Source organism: Oryctolagus cuniculus, chromosome 19, assembly GCF_051225735.1.
Source record: "Oryctolagus cuniculus isolate XC-2025 breed Fujian yellow rabbit chromosome 19, ASM5122573v1, whole genome shotgun sequence".
Classification (NCBI taxonomy): Eukaryota; Metazoa; Chordata; class Mammalia; order Lagomorpha; family Leporidae; genus Oryctolagus; species Oryctolagus cuniculus.
The window spans coordinates 71,992,725-72,012,625 of NC_142885.1; the positions used below are offsets into that span (position 1 = coordinate 71,992,725).

The following is a 19,901-nucleotide window of genomic DNA, read 5'->3' on the forward strand; positions in this document are numbered from 1 at the left end:
TGCAGCCATGTGGGCTGTGACCCAGAGGTTGGAAGATCTCTTGCTGTGTCTATTTCTCTCTCTGTAACTTTTCCTTTCTTTTTTTTTTTAAATTTTTTAATTTTTATTTTTGACAGGCAGAGTGGACAGTGAGAGAGAGAGACAGAGAGAAAGGTCTTCCTTTTGCCGTTGGTTCACCCTCCAATGGCCGCCACAGCCGGCGCACCACGCCAATCCAAAGCCAGGAGCCAGGTGCTTCTCCTGGTCTCCCATGGGGTGCAGGGCCCAAGCACTTGGGCCATCCTCCACTGTACTCCCGGGCCACAGCAGAGAGCTGGCCTGGAAGAGGGGCAACCAGAACTTTTCCTTTCAAGTAAACAAATAAATCTGCTTAAAAAGACCCCAAAAACACAAGCAATGACAGCAAAAGTAGATAAACGGGATTATGAGACTCGGCAGCTTCTGTATGGCAAAGGAGACCATCAGTAGAGTGAGGTCACCCGCAGGCTTGAAGCCAGTGATTTCACATCAGGCATTTGTAAGAGATTCGTGGGGAGAGGAGGAGGGAGGGGTGACGGAGGGGAGGGGGAGGGGGAGAGAGACGGAGGGGGAGAGGGGGAGGGAGGCCACTTGGCACAGTTGGGGTGCCTGTACCCCATATTTGGAGTGTGTGATTTAAGTTCTGGAACATCAGTTTCTCACCCAACTTACTACTCATCTGCAGCCTGGAAGGCAGCGGTGTTGGCTTAAGTACTTGGGTGGCCTCCCAGCCAAGTGAGTACTTGTGCTACCCACAAGAGAGACCCCAACTGAGTTCTAAGCTCCTGGCTTTGTCCCTGGCCAAGGCCCTGATGTTGTGGGCATTTGAGGAGTGAACCAATGGTTGGGAGATCTCTCTCTGCCTTTCTGTCCATCAAATAGAATGAAAAGAAATTTAAAAAAATTTTAAAATGGACTCAAACAACAACAACAACAAAAATAGTCCAGGGTGGGTGTTGTGGTGCAGCAGATGAAGCCGTTGTTTGGGATGACCGCAATCCCATTTCAGAGAGCAGCTGCAGTCCTAGTTACTCCACTTCTGATCCGACTTCCCTATGAGCTCCTTGGAAAGCAGTAGAGGGTGGCCCAAGTGCTTGTGTCCCTGCCACCCACATGGGAGACCTGGATGGAATTCTAGGCTCCTCGCTTTTCCTCACCAGTCCTGGCTGTTGAGCACATCTGAGGAGTGAACCAGGGCAGGGAAGCTTGATACCTCTCTCTTTGTCTTTCAGATAAATGAATCAATCTTTCAGAAATGTGGTACATGGCTTAGCAGATAAAGCCACTGCCTCAGACACTGGCATCCCACACGGGCACCAGTTCCTCTCCCGGCTGCTCTACTTCTTCTTTTTTAAAATTCCTGTTATTCTTCAAACCTTTTTTCTTTTTTTAAAAGATTTATTTTTTTATTTGAAAGTCAGGGTTACACACACACACACACACACAGAGAGAGAGAGAGAGAGAGAGAGAGAGAGAGAGAGAGAGAGGTCCTCCATCCGCTGGTTCACTCCCCAATTGGCCGCAATGGCCGGAGCTGTGCCGATCTGAAGCCAGGAGCCAGGAGCCTCTGCCGGGTCTCCCACGCGGGCACAGGGTGTTCTACTTCTGATCCAGCTTTCTGCTCACAAGCCTAGAAAAGCAGTGGAAGATGGCTCAGGTATTTGGGCCCCTGCTACCCATGTGGAAGACCCAGAAGAAGCTCCTGGCTTTGGCCAGGCCTTGCTCTAGCCCTTGCAGCCATCAGGGGAGTGAAACAATGGATGGAAGCCCTCTCTTTCTGTAACTCGAAGAAATAAATAAATCTGAAAAAAATTTAAAATGTGGTATGCATACACAATGGAGTGTTGTTCAGTCATAAAAAATGAAATCCTGTCATTTGTGGCAATGTGGACAGAACTGGAGGACATTATGTTGTGAAACAGACCAGCCATTGAGACAAATGCCACGTGTTGCCCCTCATGCCTGGAACTGAAAACAGCTGATCTCACAGCTGTGCAGAGCAGGACAGTGGTCCCTGCAGGCTGGGAAGTGGCAGAGGGGCAATGGAGGGAGGCTGGATAATGGGAGGAACCACAGCAGGGTGACCGTAGTGTGAGAATTAGTTATATATTTTTAAAGAACTCCAAGAAAGAAGCTGAAGGTTCGTAACACAGTAGATGGCACATGTGTAAGGGACAGAAATGCTAGCGTTCCGACTCGATGACTGCACGCTGCACACGTTTGAGTTGTCGCACTTCCTGTTCTGTAAGCAGGTGCTGCCCTCCACAGCCCTGCTCCATGGTGCTACTGTCTGCCAGGGAAGAGTGCGGAGAGATTTAAAAAGAAGGCACTTCTCAGACGCAGGCAAACAATCCAGTGACACGGCTCCTCAATACTGATCAAAGACGCACTATGGAACAAGACATCATTTCACTTTATGGACATTTTGGGGAAACTAGAATAAAATTGCTGTGATGCAGTTGTGTGCCTGGCAGTGCTCTGCTGGCCCGAGACGTTTCACATGCAGGCGCCTCATGCTGCTAAGGCCAACCTGGGGGTCTGTCCCGCAGAACACACACTTGTTTGTGTCAGTAACCTACATGTGTCTCGGACGAGTGTTCAGGCGTTGAGGGAAAGCCACAGCAGCCTGTTTATTTCAGTCATTTCCTGGGGATGCTTCGGTTAGGGTGGGTGAAGAGATTTTTATTTAGAAAACAGCTTTATTGAGGTAGGATTCACACATCACAAAATATACCCATTTAAAGTATACAAGTCAATGGCTTTTAGTATATTCACAGAATTGTGCAAACATCACCACAATCAACATTTTCATCATTCCCTCGCAAAAATAAATCAATAAATAAAAATAAAAATCCCCGGCCAAGGCCAGTGCTGTGGTGCAGCAGGTTAAGCCCCTGCCTGTGATGCCGACATCCCACAGGACCCTGGTTCAAGTCTCAGCCGGTCCACTTGGATCCAGCTCCCTCGAATGTGCCTGGGAAAGCAGTGAGGATGGCCGGAGTGCTTGGGCCCCTGCACCTGCGTGGGAGACCTGGAAGAAGCTCCTGGTTCCTGGCTTCGGATCGGCGCAGCTCCGGCCGTTGTGGCCAACTGGGCAGTGAACCAGTGGATGGAAGACCTCTCTCTGTCTCTCTCTCTCTCTCTGCCTCCGTGTCTCTTTCAAATAAACAAATACATATTTTTTAAAAGCCATTACCAAAACACAAAAAGCAGGCCTGCGGGTTGGCAGTCACCCCTCAGCGCCCTCGCCCTCCCAGCATCTCCAGTCCACGCGTGCGCTGTGTCCGAGCGGGCTCCAGGCTCGCTCCCGCACCTGCGCGCCACACCGCGACGTGGCCGTCGGGTCATTCACCGCGGGTGGACACCTCGGGACGATTATAACCTCCTTTATAGGAACACAAATGAAGTCTCCGGGACCGCCGGCTGTGGGCATACGCCGTCCTGCGTCACGCTCGGCCGCCTAACCTCGCCGTGGGCCTCGACCACCGCCGTGGTGCACGCTCCCGGCGCCCGAGCGCGGCGCCCACGGCACGCGCCCCGGAGGCCGCACGGGCGCGCCCGCCGCCGCGCCTGCGCAGATCCCCGTGCGTGCGCGCGCTGTCGCGCGGCCGGCGGGCGGAAGTCTCGCGAGCTCGGCGGCGGGCGCGCGGCTCGGCGGCGCGGGGCGCCATGGGCGACGACAGCAGCCCCCTCAGCGTGATTCTGGTGAGCTCGGGCAGCAGGGGCAACAAGCTGCTCTTCAGGTACCCCTTCCAGCGCAGCCCGGAGCACCCCGCGTCGCAGTCAAGTAAGTGCGCGCCCCCGCGGCGCGCGCCGGCCCTCGAGCCGAGTCCGCGCGGGGCGTTCAGGGCGCCCTCAGGGTCCCTGTGTTCCAAGATTTGCTGTCGGCCAGGGCCGGCGCGCGCGCTCCCACCCGGCGGTCCGCGGGGAGCAGGGCGCGGCCGGGCCGGAACCGGGCCTGGCGCTGCGTCCCGGCGCTGTCCAGGCCCTTAGGGGGGCCGGACCTGAAGTCAGCGCGCCGACACGGACCGGCGCCCGCGTGGGGTGCTTCACCCGCCACGTGACCGCGCTGTCCACACCTTTTCTCTCGCAGACCTTCGTTTACGTTTGTTTTGCTTTAAAAGCACTTTAAAAATTGCTGACATGGGGGGTTCGGTGCTGCGGCCTAGTGGGCTAAGCCTCTGCCTCTGGCGTCCCATAAGGCTGCCGGTTCGAGGCCCGGCTGCTCCTCTTCCGATCCCGCTCTCTGCTGTGGCCTGGGATAGCAGTAGAAGATGGCCAAGTCCTGGGTCCGCACCCACGTGGGAGACCCGGCTGGTGCTCCTGGCTTCAGATCGGCCCAGCTCTGGCCGTGAAGCCGCAGACGGAGGGCTTTTCTCTCTGCCTCTCCCTCTTTCTGCGTGTAACTGTACCTCTCAAGTGAATAAATAAATAATTTCTTATAAAACTTGCTAACGTGGTACAAAATTTTAAACGCTCAAAAGGGTTTAACGATTCTGTCCGTATCCCAGTCAGCACCTGTTCCAGTCCCATCTTCTCCAGTTCCGGTCCAGCTCCTGCTCCCAGTGAGGCTCCTGGCCCTGGCCCGCCTATTGCAGCCTTTTAGGGAGTGAACCAGCAGGTGGAAGATCTTCCTCTCTCCTCTGTCACTCAGCCTTTCAGGCAAATAAATGTTAAAAAAAAAAAAAAATGTGTGTGTGTGTGTGTGAGGTTATAAAGAATAAAAGTCCCTTCCCATTGTAGAACCCTGGTCCCCCGGTTTCCCTGATAGGGGCAACTACTGTTAGCTTATTCCTGGGCATCTTTCTAGAATCTTCCTATGCACACATTTTGTTTTCCAAGCACCCCTTGTTGCCTTCATCTTCACTTGACGTCTACACCTTGGATAAGAAATCAGGCCCTTTTTGATGGCTGCAGTGAGTTCCATCCACAAGTAACATGTCTGGCAGTAGTTTTTTTTATATGTCTTATTGTTGAGAGGACACATATTTTTCTCTTTTCGTTGCTATTTGAGTTTCCTTTGCCATGACTGACCAGTATAACCTTTGCTTAATTTTTTCTTGGATTGTCTCTTTTTTTTCCTTATAAACTTGAAGGAGCTCTTCATATATTTAAGATAGAAATAGGTCTTTGTGACAATGCTGGAAATACCCATTTGGCATGAATGTAGTTCTTGCCAGATGGAATTTTGATTTTTTTACAGAAATTTTTAATTTTTATTTATTTATTTTTTTTATTTGAAAGTCAGAGTTACACAGAGAGAGGAGAGGCAGGGAGAGAGAGAGGTCTTCCATCTGATACTTCACTCCTCAGATGGCCGCAACGGCCGGAGCTATGCCGATCCGAAGCCAGGAGCCAGAAGCTTCTTCCGGGTCTCCCACGTGGGTGCAGGAGCCCAAGGACTTGGGCCATCCCCCATGGCTTGCCTAGGCCATAGCAGAGAGCTTGATCAGAAGTGGAGCAGCCGGGTCTAGAACCGGCACCCATATGGGATGCCGGCGCTTCAGGCCAGGGCGTTCACCCACTGCACCACAGCGCCAGCCCCCTTCAGAAATTTCTAAGAGATGGATTTATTTATTTGAACGGCAGAGTGACACAGAAAGGGAGAGACAGACCGTGTTTCTACTTGTTCACTTCACACATGGATGGAATGGACGAGGTTGGGCCAGGTCAAAGCCAGGAGCCGGGAATTTGATCTTGGTCTCCCACATGGGTGGCAGGAGACCAAGCACTTGGGCCAGCTTCTGCTTTCCCAGGCACATTGGCAGGGAGCTGGATCCGAGCGGAGCAGCCAGGACTCGTGCTCCTGTGGGACGCTGGTGTCGCAGGTGGTGACAACCCACCGCGCCACAACACTGGCCCCTGGAGTGTTGACGTTTTATGAAATCAAGTTTGCAGCCTGATCTCTGACCGTTTCTGAATTTTTTGTTCTGGTACATAGAAGGGCCTTTGCTGTACGACATTACCGACAAACAAGTCTTCTGGGACTGGCGCTGTGGTGCAGTGGGTTAAGCTGCCACTTGTCATGCTGGCATCCCATTTTGGGGTGCTGGTTCCAATCCTGACTGCTCTGCTTCCTGCTGATGTGCCTGGGAAGACAGTAGAAGATGGCTCAAGTAGAAGATGATCACACATGCGGGGACCAGGATGTAGTTCCTAGCTCCTGCCTTCAGCCTGGCCCAGACCTAGCTGTTGTGGCCCTCTGGGGAGTGAACCAATGAATGGAAGATCTCTTTCTCTTCTCCCCTCTCTGTCACTCTGCCTTTCAAATAAACACACCTTTAAAAAAAAAGGAAGTCCTGTACAGGGACTGCTGCTGTCTGTTGCTTCACTTCCCGGATGACCTCAGTGCCTAGGGCTGGGCCAAGCTGAAGTCAGGAGTGTGGAACTCAATCCACGTGTGTGGTGGGGATCCAGTTACTTCGGCCATAACTGCTGCCTCCCAGCGTGCTCATTATCAGGAACCTAAAATTGGAAGTGGAGCCAGGATTTGAACCCAGGCACTCTGTTATGGGATGTGGGCATCCCAAGCAGTGTCTTCACTGCTGTGCCAAATGCCTGCCCCCGTTTTTGGGTTTTCAGTTATAATTATCTTGGTTATAATTATCGAGGCTCCTTTTAAGAATTGGTGTTTCGGGGGCACTTGCTAAGAGCTACGTGTGCACCCTTTGGAGCCGTGTGGCATGGGAGCTGTGACAGGCCAGGACGCGGCTGCCAGGAGTGCCAGGGAGCAGTGGTGAAAGAGCCAGTGTGATTTTATTTTCTATATGACCTCTTAGTTCCAGCATCATTTTATGGAACAATTCATCTGACAGAGGGAGAGACAGAGAGAGACAAGAGATCTTTATCTGCTGGCTTACTCCCTCAATGTTCACCACAGCTGTGGCTGGGCCAGGCTGAAGCCAGGAGCCAGGAACTCCGTCCAGGTCTCACGTGGGTAGCAGGGACCCAAGTACTTGGGCCATGTTCCGCTGCCTCCTAGGGGTGCGAGCAGGAGGCTGATGGACGTGCAGAGTAGCTAGCTGGGGCTCAGACCAGTGCCGCGACGCGGGCACAGTGTAATCTGTCACATCACAATGCCCACACCTAAATACCTGAAACGTAGTAGCAAAGACATTTCCTCCATGTTGTCATAACTTCTTGGAAACCATAGTTTTTTTGAAAATTTAATATGTTTAGCTGTTTTAAGGGTGTAGTTCAGTGGCAGTAGTTACACTGGACTGTATTATTCAACCATCACTAATACCCATTTCCAACACCTGTCGTCTAAACTGTACCCCTGCACCTGTGCAGCAGCAACGCTCATCTCCCCTCGGCCCTCAGCTCCTGCTGACTTGGCACTTTCTGTTTTGAGGAATGTGTGTGTTCCAGATAATCCATAGGAGCACAGTGTTTGTCCTTTTGTGTCTGGCTTATTTCAGTAAACACAGTGCTTTTTTTGTTTGAGAGGTAGAGTTACAGACAATGAGAGAGACAGAGAGAAAGGTTTTCCACCTGCTGGTTCACTCCCTGGAGCTGAGCCGAAGTCAGGAACCAGGAACCTCTTCCAGGTCTCCCATGCAGGGAGACTAACTGGTGTCCATATGGGATGCCAGCGCTGCAGGCAGAGGATTAACCCACTGTGCCACAGTGCTGGCCCAGAACAGTGCTTTTAAGATTCATGCTTGGGGCTGGCACTGTGGCATAGTGGGTAAAGCCGATATGGATGCCAGTTTGAGTCCCGGCTACTCCACTTCCGACCCAGCTCTCTGCTGTGGCCTGGGAAAGCAGTAGAAGATGGCCCAAGTGCTTGAGGCCCTGCATCTGCGTGGGAGACCTGGAAGAAGCTCCTGGCTCCTGGCTTCGGATCGGCACAGTTCTGGCCCTTGTAGCCATCTGGGGAATGAAGGAGCAGATGGAAGACCTCTCTCTGCCTCTTCCTCTCTGTAACTCTGCCTTTTAAATAATAAAGATAAATCTTTTTTTTTTTTTTTAAGAAAAGATTCATGCTCACTGCTTTTGATGGCTGAAGCCTGTTCTGTTGTGTGGGTAGACTGTTTTGGAAACAGTGGTTTTCGTGGCCCCACAGTCCCCTGGAGAGATCCTGCTTTCTTAGCCACTGTCGTCTTTTTGCCCTCACTCAGGTCAGCCACGTAGCAGGTATGCTGTTAACCACACCGGGGACCACGTTGATGACCAGGACGGCGACTCCAGGTAAGGACTCTGTGTGCCCAGGCCTCAGCAGAGCCCTCCTCTCCTGTGGAGGACGCTTCCTTCTCTGAGAAACCTGCTCACCGAGCGCTCTGAGGCAGTGCGGAGCGGGGCACCGCAGTGCCGTTTCTGTTCCAGCTGTGGGCTGTGAGGCTGTGAGCAGGTCGGGGGTGGAGCGGGACACTGAGCTCCTGGGAGAGGAAAGCAGACCCTGCGCTGTCTTCAGCTGAGTGCCGGGCGCCCCGTGCAGAGCTCAGGTATGGCACAGCCTGCCCAGGCCTGCCCGGTTGCCAGGCTCATGCGCTGTCTTCAGCTGAGTGCCGGGCGCCCCGTGCAGAGCTCAGGTATGGCACAGCCTGCCCAGACCTGCCCGGTTGCCAGGCTCATGCGCTGTCTTCAGCTGAGTGCCGGGTGCCCTGTGCAGAGCTCAGGTATGGCACAGCCTGCCCAGGCCTGCCCGGTTGCCAGGCTCAGGTGGTAGTAGGGGCAGTAGGCTGAGGGCTCTTTCGACACAGAGGATACTGCCCTGCTCTCCCTGGGAGGTGCTGTCAAGCCAGAAACCTCGGAAAAGGCCACTTAGCTCCTGGGTTCATTTTATAGCCTAGTGGATGATGACGTAGGCTTAGATGAAGGAGGGAAGAGTGTAAGTTACCTGCTCTGGGTTCCTCTAAACACAGAAAGGGCCTCCTGAGGTAAGGGACGTGGCCTCCGCCATCCAGGGAGAACGCACACTGGGCCTGTGCTGAACACGTGCCTTCCCTCCAGTTCTCGGACAAGGCACCACCCGCCATAGCTGTTTGCAGTTCGAGGAGCTGTGAGGTTTTTATCTTGTGTAAGGATGCTGGCCACTCTAGCATGACCAGTGACTCTCCAAGGGGAGTGGCCTATGGAGGAAGCCCAGCAGGTGGGGGTGGCTGAAGGCAGGTGTTGCTGGATTCCCAGAGGATAGTCTTCTTGACAGAAGGGCTTGTGGGGGTTTAGTATTTTGGGGCGAGAGGGCTTGGAACAGAAGCTTTTGTCCCTGTACACTGGACAGCTGTGTCTTGTCCACACAGAGCAGGGCTGTTCCTGCCCCACACCTCATTCTCCTTCCGCCAGGCGTCTCTAGACGTGAGGCTGGGCTGCTGCACTCAGAGAGAGCCCTCAGAACAGCAAGGCCAGGACACTTCATTCCTGCAGCTCCACTTCAGACGGTGGAGCGACCGTGGGGTGTGCTCTAGGCAGGTGATCATCACTCGCTGCAGTGCAGAGAGAACAGTGGGTGGAGAGTTGTTCTCCTGTGGGCTAAGAAGCGCTTCATTTGACAGTTGAACGCGTCACAGCATGCGTTGATCCGATCCCCGACCCGAGTCTGCTGGACCCTTGGGCCCAGTTTCCTTGATGCTTTTGTCAGACCTTGTTCTGCATTGCTCAGAGCGTATTCCTGGAGCGGTGCTTTGAACGTGGTGTGTTTGCTGATTGTCTTGGTACTTTTATTTTAAGAACCAGCAGAATGGTCCTTGTCAGTTTGCCAGATTTAGCAATGTTAATGGGCTACACAGTAGCATCTGAGTGGTGAGGCCTTAGAGAAGTGAGGACACAGCTGCCGGTGTTGTAACCACTGGCCCGTGTGGCCATTTATATATGGAACATACCATCGGCTGTCTTTACAAATGGCAGCCATGAAATCCTCTTTAAGTCTCTGTGACCTTTTGTGGATTGACTTTCTTTAGAAGGGCCCAGGAAGTCCTAGAAAATTGAGAACTCCTTTTCATTTCTTTTTAAAAATTAGTTTATTAATTATTTTAAAATTTATTTGAAAGGCAGAAAAAGAGAGATCTTTCATCCACTGATTCATTCCCCAGATGCTGGAGAAACAGCTGGACCTGGGCCAGGCTGAAGCCAGGAGCCGAGAGCTCACTCTGTGTCTCCCACGTGGTAGCAGGGACCCAGTCACTGAGCCATCCCCTGCTGTCTCCCGGGCACACATTAGCAGGAAGCTGGAATCAGAAGGGAAGCCAGATTTGAACTCAGACACTCTTGGTAAGGGATGTGAGCATCCTAACTGCTGCACCAAATGTCTGCCCCTCGAACTGGACGTTTAATTGGAAAAATAACAAATAAAGTTAAAAAATGGCCAGTTGCACTGGCCAGATTTCAGGTGCTAGGGGCCATGTTGGACTGGAAGCTGCTGTGTGAATGGTGCAGATCTGTGACACTCCTGCTGCAGAAGTTCTGTGTATGCTGGCTTAGAGAGCAGGCCAGCCTGTTGTTGTTTTAAGATTTATTTATTTATTTATTTGAAAGTCAGAGTTACACAGAGAGAGAGAGGCAGAGAGAGACAGAGAGAGAGGTCTTCCACCTGCTGGTTCACTCCCCAACTGGCCGCAACGGCCAGAGCTGCGCCAATCCGAAGCCAGGAGCCAGGAGCTTCTTCCAGGTCTCCCACGTGGGTGCAGGGGCCCAAGGACTTGGGCCATCTTCTACTGCTTTCCCAAGCCACAGCAGAGAGCTGGATTGGAAGAGGAGCAGCCGGGACTAGAACCAGCGCCTATATGGAATGCCAGCACTGCAGGCCAGGGCATTAACCCGCTGCACCACAGTGCCGGCCCCAGTAGGCCAGTTTTTTAAGGTGTATCATCAAGATGTAATTCATAGAAAGTAGAAGTTATTTTTTACATATAAAAAATTCAGTAAGGAGTAAAGAAAATGGGTATTGTTCATTGTTTCTAGGACTTGAAATTTGAGATCAGATAAGTTGTGTTGGTTAGGGTGAGGGGATGGGTGCTGTGTTTCAGTGTGTCTCGTGTTCCTCACACCCGTAGGGGCCAAGGTCAGTGAGGGGTCTGAGAAGAAAGCAGGGCCCCTCCCATCCCAGTGTGGCCAGCCATCTTGCTGCCCCTCTGCAAGACTGCCAGCAGCCCTCTGGCCTCTACTTTAAGAGAAGCAGGGAGTTAGAAACCTGGGGAAGAGTTGATTTCTTTTAGTACCAAAATGCCCAGAAATCAGTTTTCCTTAGATACCGCCTGGAAGACCTTCCCAGAGCTGGGCTCAGGTTCTCTTCACCCTTCCCCTCTGGAGGGCCGTTGTGGAGGCACTGCTGCCCTCTAGGCTGGGCTGCTTTTCTCCCGGTAGTGGGTCCAGCTTGCAGATGGGGGAGGCGCTGGCCGGATGGAGTCTGTCTAGGCAAGCCCAAGCCCTCTGCAGCTCACAGCACTCAGTTCTGTCACCAAGTGCACACGGGGCTCTGCTTCTGCAGGCCTTGCCTTAGCACGTGCCTGGAGCCGTAGGCCCTCCTTCCTGTGGTGAGGTCGACGTGTGAGAAAGTGGGCGGTGGCTGTGTCCCCACGCTGCAGGGCAGCGCCCTGGGCAGGTGCAGACCCGTGGCACCAGGCTTGACGCCTGCTCTGCATCCCACAGTGTGTGCTCCTTAGGTGAGCCTCGGTCTCAGATCCTCCGTGGGTGCCTGCGGATGGCAGGTTACCTCCCGCCCCTCGCAGACCTGGGTGCTGTGGGAGCATCCGTGTCTCAGTGGTGAGCGCTGACTGCCCTGGCCCTCTCAGGGCAGCCGCAGGTCCTTCCAGCACCCCTACCAGGAGATGGGACGTTGCAGGCACTCAGAAGCCCTGCGGTGTGCTTGCTGTTGTCCTCTGGAGGTGCAGGGCTTGCACTGTGTTGTGTGGTTGTAGGAGACAAGGCTCAGAGGGAGCCTCGTTTTGGATTCTGGCTTTCTTGGCTGTTTTGGGAAAGTCCATGCAACTTCTTATTTTTATTTGTATTTTTTTAAATTTTAATTAAATTAAATTAAATTTAATTTTTTTGACAGGCAGAGTGGACAGTGAGAGAGAGAGAGACAGAGAGAAAGGTCTTCCTTTGCCGTTGGTTCACCCTCCAATGGCCGCCGCGGCCGGCACGCTGGGGCCAGCGCACTGTGCTGATCCGAAGCCAGGAGCCAGGTGCTTCTCCTGGTCTCCCATGGGGTGCAGGGCCCAAGAACTTGGGCCATCCTCCACTGCACTCCCTGGCCACAGCAGAGGGCTGGCCTGGAAGAGGGGCAACTGGGACAGAATCCGGCGCCCTGACCGGGACTAGAACCCGGTGTGCCGGCGCCGCAAGGTGGAAGATTAGCCTAGTGAGCTGCGGCGCCGGCCCATGCAACTTCTTGACCCTTTAACTTGAGGATATTTCAGGAGGTTCACAGAAAAATGCGATTAAAATGTAAGTTTATTTGGTACAAAAAAATTGGAAATTCATGCGTGGATTTTTCATAATTTGCATTTTCCATGAACTTTTGAAGACTGCTTATGTTAGACTCATGGAAGCTGAGAGGCTGAAGTTTAGGAGCGGGTTCTTGGTTGTGGATTTTGCCTGGATCAGGCAGTGTGTGTTTCTCAGCGAGCACTGTGGGAGCAGCTGGCCGGCAGGAGGCTCCGTGGATGAGCACATGGTCACAGCACATGGTCTCACTGCTGGGTTCAGATCTCCTCTTTGTTCCCTCGACGCTTGGAAAGCAGCATGTCCCAGCATGAAAGTCTCTGTCGGGGAACACACATTCTTAGTGGACACGAATACCTGTGGGTCCACCAGGGCTGCTCACTGCAGAGGCCAGGCCCAGGGCGGCACTGGGGCTGATGATAGCCAGATGCCTCTGCCTGCGGGGCGTGTCTGATGCTGAGCAGATGGTTCCAGCTGTGCAGATGAGAGCCGTGTGCTTGTGCAGATAGCGCCCTGTGTGCCGGCGCTCAGCTAGTCCAGCGTGCTGCCTTTGGAGTAGGGCTGCAGCGTTGCAGCGTTGCACTTGCTTCCAGAGAGACTCACATTCCCACCCAACCTGTTTTTTTAAAAAGTTTATTTTTAAAAAGACATAGCAACAGAAAGTGCGCAAGAGAGTGCTTCCATCTGTTGGGTCTCTCCTCAAATGCCCGAAACAGTTGGGGCCGGGCCAGGCCAAGGCCAGGAGCCTGGAACTCCATCCAGGTCTCCAGTGTGCGTGTCAGGGAGCGAGTATTTGAGCCCTCACTGCTGCCTCCCAGGGCGCACATGAGCGAGAAGCTGGATCCCAGGCCCTCTGATAGCAGCATCCCAGACAGAAGTCTAGTCTGTTGTCCGCCACAGCCATCCCCAGCCCACTCTTATGTGTGGGAACTTAAGCTTTGGTAAGAAAACCTCGTGGTAAGCATTCGAGGTGGGTAAGGTTCTTGTTGGCTAAGCTGGCCAGCAGCTGAAGCTTCATGATGGCATTTCTGCTTGACGTTACTATTTTTTTTTTTTAAGATTTATTTTATTTATTTTACTTGAAAGTCGCAGTTACACAGAGAGAGAAGGAGAGGCCGAGAGAGAGAGACAGACAGAGAGGGGTCTTCCATCCGCTGGTTCACTCCCCAGATGGCCGGAACGGTCAGAGCTGTGCCGATCTGAAGCCAGGGTCTCCCATGTGGGTGCAGAGGCCCAAGGACCTGGGCCGTCTTCTACTGCTTTCCCAGGCCACAGCAGAAAGCTGGATGGGAAGTGGAGCAGCTGGGTCTTGAACCGGCACCCATATGGGATGCCTGCACTGCAGGCGGTGGCTTTACCCGCTACGCCACAGTGCTGCCCCTGATGTTACTACTGTTTTTATAAAACAGCATCGTAACATTTCATGGTGCTTATTTGCCTGGTCCTGATGGTTCTGCTCCCGTTTCTGCCAGCCATATCTTCCAGCTGGTGAGCATGGTTGCCTGGGACCAGGGAGACTCTAGGACCAAGTGTGTCACACAGACCACCGGCTCTCCCTGGTGGGTACTGGCTTTCCTGTGAGGGCGGAGGGGTTTCTCATCGCCCTGGCCCACCCCGCTGTGGTTCTTGCTCCTTGTCTCCATTTCTCATGGGACTTAGTGGGACCGTCCCCAAGGGTTGGGCATTAGTGTGATGCCACTGGGCATGCCTCGTAAGAGCAGAAGTGTTCCCACGGAGCTGATGGGGTGGCTGTGCTGGAGCTCGTGTTGGGGAGGCCAGGCTCCTAACACTGTCTGGGAGCACCCAGCATCGAGGCTGGGGCAGGGGACACAGTCGAGCTCCCTCCTGGGCTGTCCTCCCACCCCCATTTTTGGCCAAGCCGTGCTCCGGAACAAGCATCTTGACAGGAATAGAGGACTTGGCCCATGCTGGCTGGGCTGCTCCACTTTGCTAAATGTATTTTTCCTACATTTCGTAGTTATCCCAGGAATCTTTAGTTTTCATGACAGTTGTCTTACTGTGTGTTACATACATTTATCAGGCCATTAACGATCAAAATAAAGGGAAAGGATTTTTTTCAGTTTTAGAAGCAACAAGCAGATGTTGTCACCTCATGTTATAATTGTGACTGCACGTAATATCAGCAGATGCGTTATTTAAAGAATGAAGCCACTGGTGCATTCTCCACCCCAGGTGTGTGACACGGAGCTGTGCCGCGCTCTACTACGCCACACACAGCTCTGCCGGCTCGTGCAGCTGCCCTAGGGAGGAACGCTGTGGCCCTTGCAATGACAGCTTGGGGCTGGAGTGTGTGTGCGTGGGAACTGGACTGCCTCTGCTCACCCCTGAGGGTCCCTGGCCTGGAGCCGGACCTGAGGCACGTTGTGGTTCTTCATGACACGGTGGCCTCCAGTGGGGAGCTTTGGCGGTCCCAGGAGGAAGGACACTCTCTGGAGTAGTAGAGGTCATTTTCTGTCTGCTTTCCCTGCCAGGGGTGGGGAGCGGAGGCTGTTTGTCCAGATGAGATGCGAGGGCCCTGGGTTATCTGTTGGGGCAGACGTGTTCCTAGGGGCTTTGATAGCCGAAGCCGCCTCTGGTCTCTGAGTCCTCAGATTCCAGGACAGGGTGAGACACAGAGTTCTTGAGGGTGGCGTTTGGTCCTTGAGCCTCCCTGTCTGGTGTCGTCATCCCGGAGAGCAGTATTCCAGGGAAGGAGGTCTGAAGCAGGTGGCCAGGATGCCGCTTCTGAGGGTGTCTCAGTTTCAGAAGGCCTGACCGCCACTGTGGCCATGTGAGACAAGACGGCCCCTTCTCACCAGCCCTCCTGCGTCTGGTTTGTGTGGAGGTCCATCGTGACCTGTTCTGGAGGAAACCAGGACTTGGCAGTCTTTGGCCCCCCACTGGTCCGGGGGAGACCTGGGAAGAACCCACAGCTGCTGGTCTTTGTTGGGTGCCAGTGTTGGTTGGCCATGGTGAGATTTGCTGCAGACTGACTTCAGTCACTCCAGTCCCAGCCCTGCCTTGTGTAAGGTTGCCAGGAGGGCTGGCTCCCTTCCCAGGCCTTCATCCCGGTCGCTTGCTGATATGGAGTCGGGTTACGGCTGCTTCGCCAAGCAGACATTGCTTTTCATCATCAATGAAGGTGTTAGGAGGTCAGTCTCCCCCAGCCCCCATGAGAGGACGGCCAGGAAGGAAGTGTGATCAGGCACACGCACTGCAGGGGCCTGGGCTGTGGCCTGTGGCCCGCCCCGAGACAGCGTACGGCAGGAATGACTTTCCTGGTGGCTGGAAGGACGGGGTTCCTCTTTCCTAGCTTGAGCAGACACGCGCTTCCATGTTTCTGGAGGAGAGGCCCTCGGAGCCCTGGGCCCTGAGGTGGGAGCCAGCACTGCCCAGAGCGCTCTCCTCCCTGCAGGCTCTCTCCCTTGCCCAGACGGGTTCCGACGTCTCAGATGCCACACCCTGCCCTCCCCACGCCTCTGTGGCAGCCACTCCTGTGAGTCCCTAGGCAATAGTTGGAACCACGGTGGTTCTGCACGCCGTAGACAGTTTCCAGCCCACTCAGCGCATTCAGGACCAGGTGCTGTGCCGCACGCATTGCTCAGTGCGGTGCCCTTGCCCCTTCAGTACCCTGGGCTGGCGGCAGGGTCTGGGGCCGAGGGGTACCGCGCACACCTGACGCAGCCGGGGAGCCCCTCTCTGGGGCACTGCCAGCTCCAGAGGGTCCTCCTTGCAAAAGCAAACTGCGCTGTTGCTTGCATTTCATGGCACCTGGGCCGGTTGACAGCTGGTGCTGTCTGCTTCCCGTGCTTCACCAGGATTCTGACGATTTCCCGTCCTTCGCCGCGCGGAGTCCTTGTGGGGGGACTGGTGGGAACCGGGCCAGCAGTGGAGGCTGAGCAGCTTGGCGGCGGCTGCTCACGCAGGCCCTCGCCCATGCCGTGGGCCCTGGTGATGTGCTACTTGGTAACTTATTTCTGTTCTACCTTTTTTTAATTTTAAGGTTTTCAGATGTTATTCTGGCAACAATTTTGGCAACCAAGTCTGAAATGTGTGGCCAAAAATTTGAGCTGAAGATCGATAATGTGCGGTTTGTTGGGCACCCAACGTTACTGCAACATGCTCTGGGGCAGGTATGGCCCTTCCTGGGTGGGCAGCGTGGCCCTTCCTGGGTGGGCAGCGTGGCCCTTCCTGGGTGGGCAGCGTGGTCCTTCCTGGGTGGGAGGCCTGGCCCCTTCCTGGGTGGGCAGCGTGGTCCTTCCTGGGTGGGAGGCCTGGCCCCTTCCTGGGTGGGCAGCATGGCCCTTCCTGGGTGGGCAGCGTGGTCCTTCCTGGGTGGGCAGCGTGGCCCTTCCTGGGTGGGCAGCATGGTCCTTCCTGGGTGGGCAGCGTGGTCCTTCCTGGGTGGGCAGCGTGGCGCTTCCTGGGTGGGAGGCCTGGCCCCTTCCTGGGTGGGCAGCATGGCCTCTTCCTGGGTGGGCAGCGTGGCCCTTCCTGGGTGGGCAGCGTGGCCCTTCCTGGGTGGGCAGGCTGGTTCGTTCTAGCTGTGTGGCTGGTGCTGGCTCTGCTAAGGCAGCAGTGGCAGCAGGCGTTTGCTGTGAGCTGTGTGTCTTCACAGGCCCTCGGGTGCTCCGTGTGCTTCAGCTCCTGCCCTGGCCTTAGCTGTTGCATCCCGGGTCTCCTGACTGTGCCTTCCCCTTTACGCGCAAGACGTGTATGTTTCTAGAGAGGCCCAGAGCGTGACCAGCCAGCCTCTGTCAAACCAGAACTTTGTTTTTGTTCTTAAAGATATATTTATCTATTTGAAATCCAGAGTTAGAGTCAGAGAAAGGTCTTCCAAGCACTGATTCACTCCCAAGATAGCTACAATAGCCAGGGCTGAGCTGGGCTGAAGCCAGGAACCAGCAGCTTTTCCTGGGTCTCCCACATAAAACCTGAACTTCTCTTTCTTGTTTTTAATTAAATATTTTTAAAAAAATTTATTTGAAAGAATTAGAAGGCCGGCGCCGCGGCTCACTAGGCTAATCCTCCGCCTGCGGCACCGGCACACCGGATTCTAGTCCCGGTCGGGGCGCCGGATTCTGTCCCGGTTGCCCCTCTTCCAGGCCAGCTCTCTGCTGTGGCCCGGGAAGGCAGTGGAGGATGGCCCAAGTGCTTGGGCCCTGCACCCCATGGGAGACCAGGAGAAGCACCTGGCTCCTGCCATCGGATCAAAAGGAAGATCTTTCTCTCTGTCTCTCTCACTATCCACTCTGCCTGTCAAAAAAAAAAAAAAAAAAAAAAAGAGAGAGAGAGGTAGAGATAGAGAAAGACAGGTCTTCCATCTGCTGGTTGGCTCCCCAGATAGCTGCAACAGGTGGAGCTGAGCTGATCTGAAGCCAGGAGCCAGGAGTTTCTTTCAGGTCTCCCTCATGGGTGCCGGAGCCCAAGCACTTCAGCCATCTTCCACTGGTTTTCCCAGGTGTAGGGAGCTGGATCAGAAGTGGAGCAGCTGGGACTTAAACTGGTACCCATATGGGATGCTGGCACTGCAGGCCGGGACTTTAACCCACTGCAGCCCCAAACCCACAAAATGGTGCAGATGTTTCTTCTTCCTTTGTATTAAAGGAAGCATTTATTAAATTCTATTCCACTAGCCAGTGCCAGTGTTCTAAAGAAGCACTTGGTATTGTGCTAAGCTCTTGTCTTGGTCTCTGTCTTTTTTATTATTTATTTATTCATTTGAAAACAGAGTAACAGAGATGTAGAGACAGAGAGATATTTCATCTGCTGGTTTACTCCCTAAATGGCTGCAGCGGTCTGGGCTAGGCCAGGCTGAAGCCAGGGGCCAGGAGCTTGTTCTGGGTGTCCCAGGTGGGTCTCTGATGAGCGCACTTCACAGTACCAAGCAGTGTCAGCAAGGTGGGTTGTCCTGTTGGTTTCCAAGGCAACCTGCAGCCCAGCGCCTGCTGTTGGCCTTTTGCACACAGGCATCAGCAGCGTCGCTCAGATTCCTTTAGGGAGTCCCGAAGTCGTGTGAGATGTGCTTCACAGACCTCCATGAAGAAGCCCAGGAGGAGGATGGAAGGCACCCTCTCCCTCACCGTGGGGCTCAGTCCCTGTCTGTGGGTGATGGGGGGGGCCTGGCAGCCTGCCCGGTGGAACTGGAGTGACAGGTGCGGATGGAGATCCTGCCTGGGGTGGCTGAGAGAGAGCTGGGGAAGGGACTCCAGTTCCCCCAGTGGCGATGCTTGTACTTGGCTTAGGAGAGCTCTGTAGAGCGTCCCCCACCCACCCACCACCTTCCATGCTGCTTTTGGGTGCTTCGGTGTTTGTGATGTCAGAGTGGCTCCGAGCCGAGGACTTGACTGGAGTGAGGCCAGCTGCTCCACCTCACCGGGTATCTGCCTAGGCCTCTGCTGACCCTGAGTACTGCCCTGTCTCTAGAAACTGTCCTAAATACTTGTCATCTGTGACAGAGCAGTCTGGGTGGGTGCAGGTAGACTCTGAGGACAACAGCAGGGCCGTGGGGCTGGGCCGTCTGCCGCCGTGAGCCCCCAGCCTGTTTCCTGTGGGCGTGGTCGGCTCACGTCTGCAGACCTGTCCTGCTCGGGTCACAGCTGGCTCCTCTGGAACAGGCACTGATCCCCTGGTTCCGCTCGGGGGCCTTTGCCTCTGCTCTGAGCAGCTGTTTCTGGAAGTCATGGCTCTGCGTTAATTGGAACGACCCCTCTATTACAGATCTCCAAAACAGATCCGTCTCCGAAGAGGGATGCCCCTACCATGATTCTCTTCAACGTGGTGTTTGCGCTGAGGGTGAGTGTATGAATGGTTGGGCTCAGGGTGCAGGGTCAGGGAGGCTCCGCTCCCACAGCTGTGCTGTTTAGTCAGAGCTCACACCATGGGCAGGCAGAACCCACCTGGTTGTTCCCCTTTGTTTTGGTAAAATGAGGGTATTGACCATGTTCAAGTGCGTAGTGAGTGACCGATGCCACTCCATTCACAGTATCCATCACCACCCCCTCCCTCATTGTCTGTCACTCTTGATCATTCATCACCACCGTCCAGATCCAGAACACTCTCACTACCGTGGAAGGAACCCCTGAACCCATCAACAGCTGTTCCCTGGTCTCCCCTCTGGAGAGCACCAGTGCCTTCTGTCCTTGTGGGTTTGCTGTGTGTGTTTTAGTAGGTGTGATCACGTGGTACTGGCCTTTGGTGTGTGGCTCCTTCGCCTGGCAGGCTGCCGAGGACCGTCCCTGTGGTCGCTTGTGTCAGCGCTGTGTCCCTTCTGCGGCCCAGTCACTCATTCATCTGTCGGTGGACGTTTGAGCTGCTAGGAACGGTGCTGCCGTGGGCCCGTGCGTGCTGCTAGGAACGGTGCTGCCGCGGGCCCGTGCGTGCTGCAAGTTTTTGTGTGCACACGCATCTTCGTTTCTCTCAGATGTGTGCCTAGAAGGGAAATTCTGGGTCTTGTGGTAACTGTGTTTATCCTTTTGAGGAACTGCTGACTGTATGCA

At 54.3% G+C, this 19,901-nt stretch overlaps 1 protein-coding gene and 1 long non-coding RNA gene across 14 annotated transcripts in view; one reads left to right on the forward strand and one right to left on the reverse strand.

The window, feature by feature from the left end:
- Window positions 1-2,679: 2,679 nt before the first annotated feature.
- Window positions 2,680-3,578, reverse strand: LOC138846944 (uncharacterized). Its single transcript, XR_011384487.2, has 2 exons — window positions 3,332-3,578; window positions 2,680-3,174 (listed from the first exon to the last, which is right to left on the reverse strand). It is a non-coding gene; the product is annotated as an uncharacterized LOC138846944 (long non-coding RNA).
- Window positions 3,579-3,606: 28 nt separating this feature from the next.
- Window positions 3,607-19,901, forward strand: part of NPRL3 (NPR3 like, GATOR1 complex subunit) — a 38,230-nt gene continuing 21,935 nt past the window's right edge. For 3 of the 13 annotated variants that reach the window (XM_070063753.2, XM_070063755.2, XM_070063756.2), the window contains exons 1-4: window positions 3,608-3,805; window positions 8,142-8,211; window positions 16,406-16,535; window positions 19,123-19,197. In XM_070063753.2, the coding sequence (XP_069919854.1) occupies window positions 3,688-3,805; window positions 8,142-8,211; window positions 16,406-16,535; window positions 19,123-19,197 (393 nt within the window). In that variant the 5' untranslated portion in view covers window positions 3,608-3,687. Of the gene's footprint in view, window positions 3,806-8,141; window positions 8,212-10,067; window positions 10,231-16,405; window positions 16,536-18,444; window positions 18,558-19,122; window positions 19,198-19,901 lie in introns of those variants that run through there. The other 10 variants (XM_089320631.1, XM_070063758.2, NM_001171413.2 and 7 more) reach the window with 10 other exon arrangements.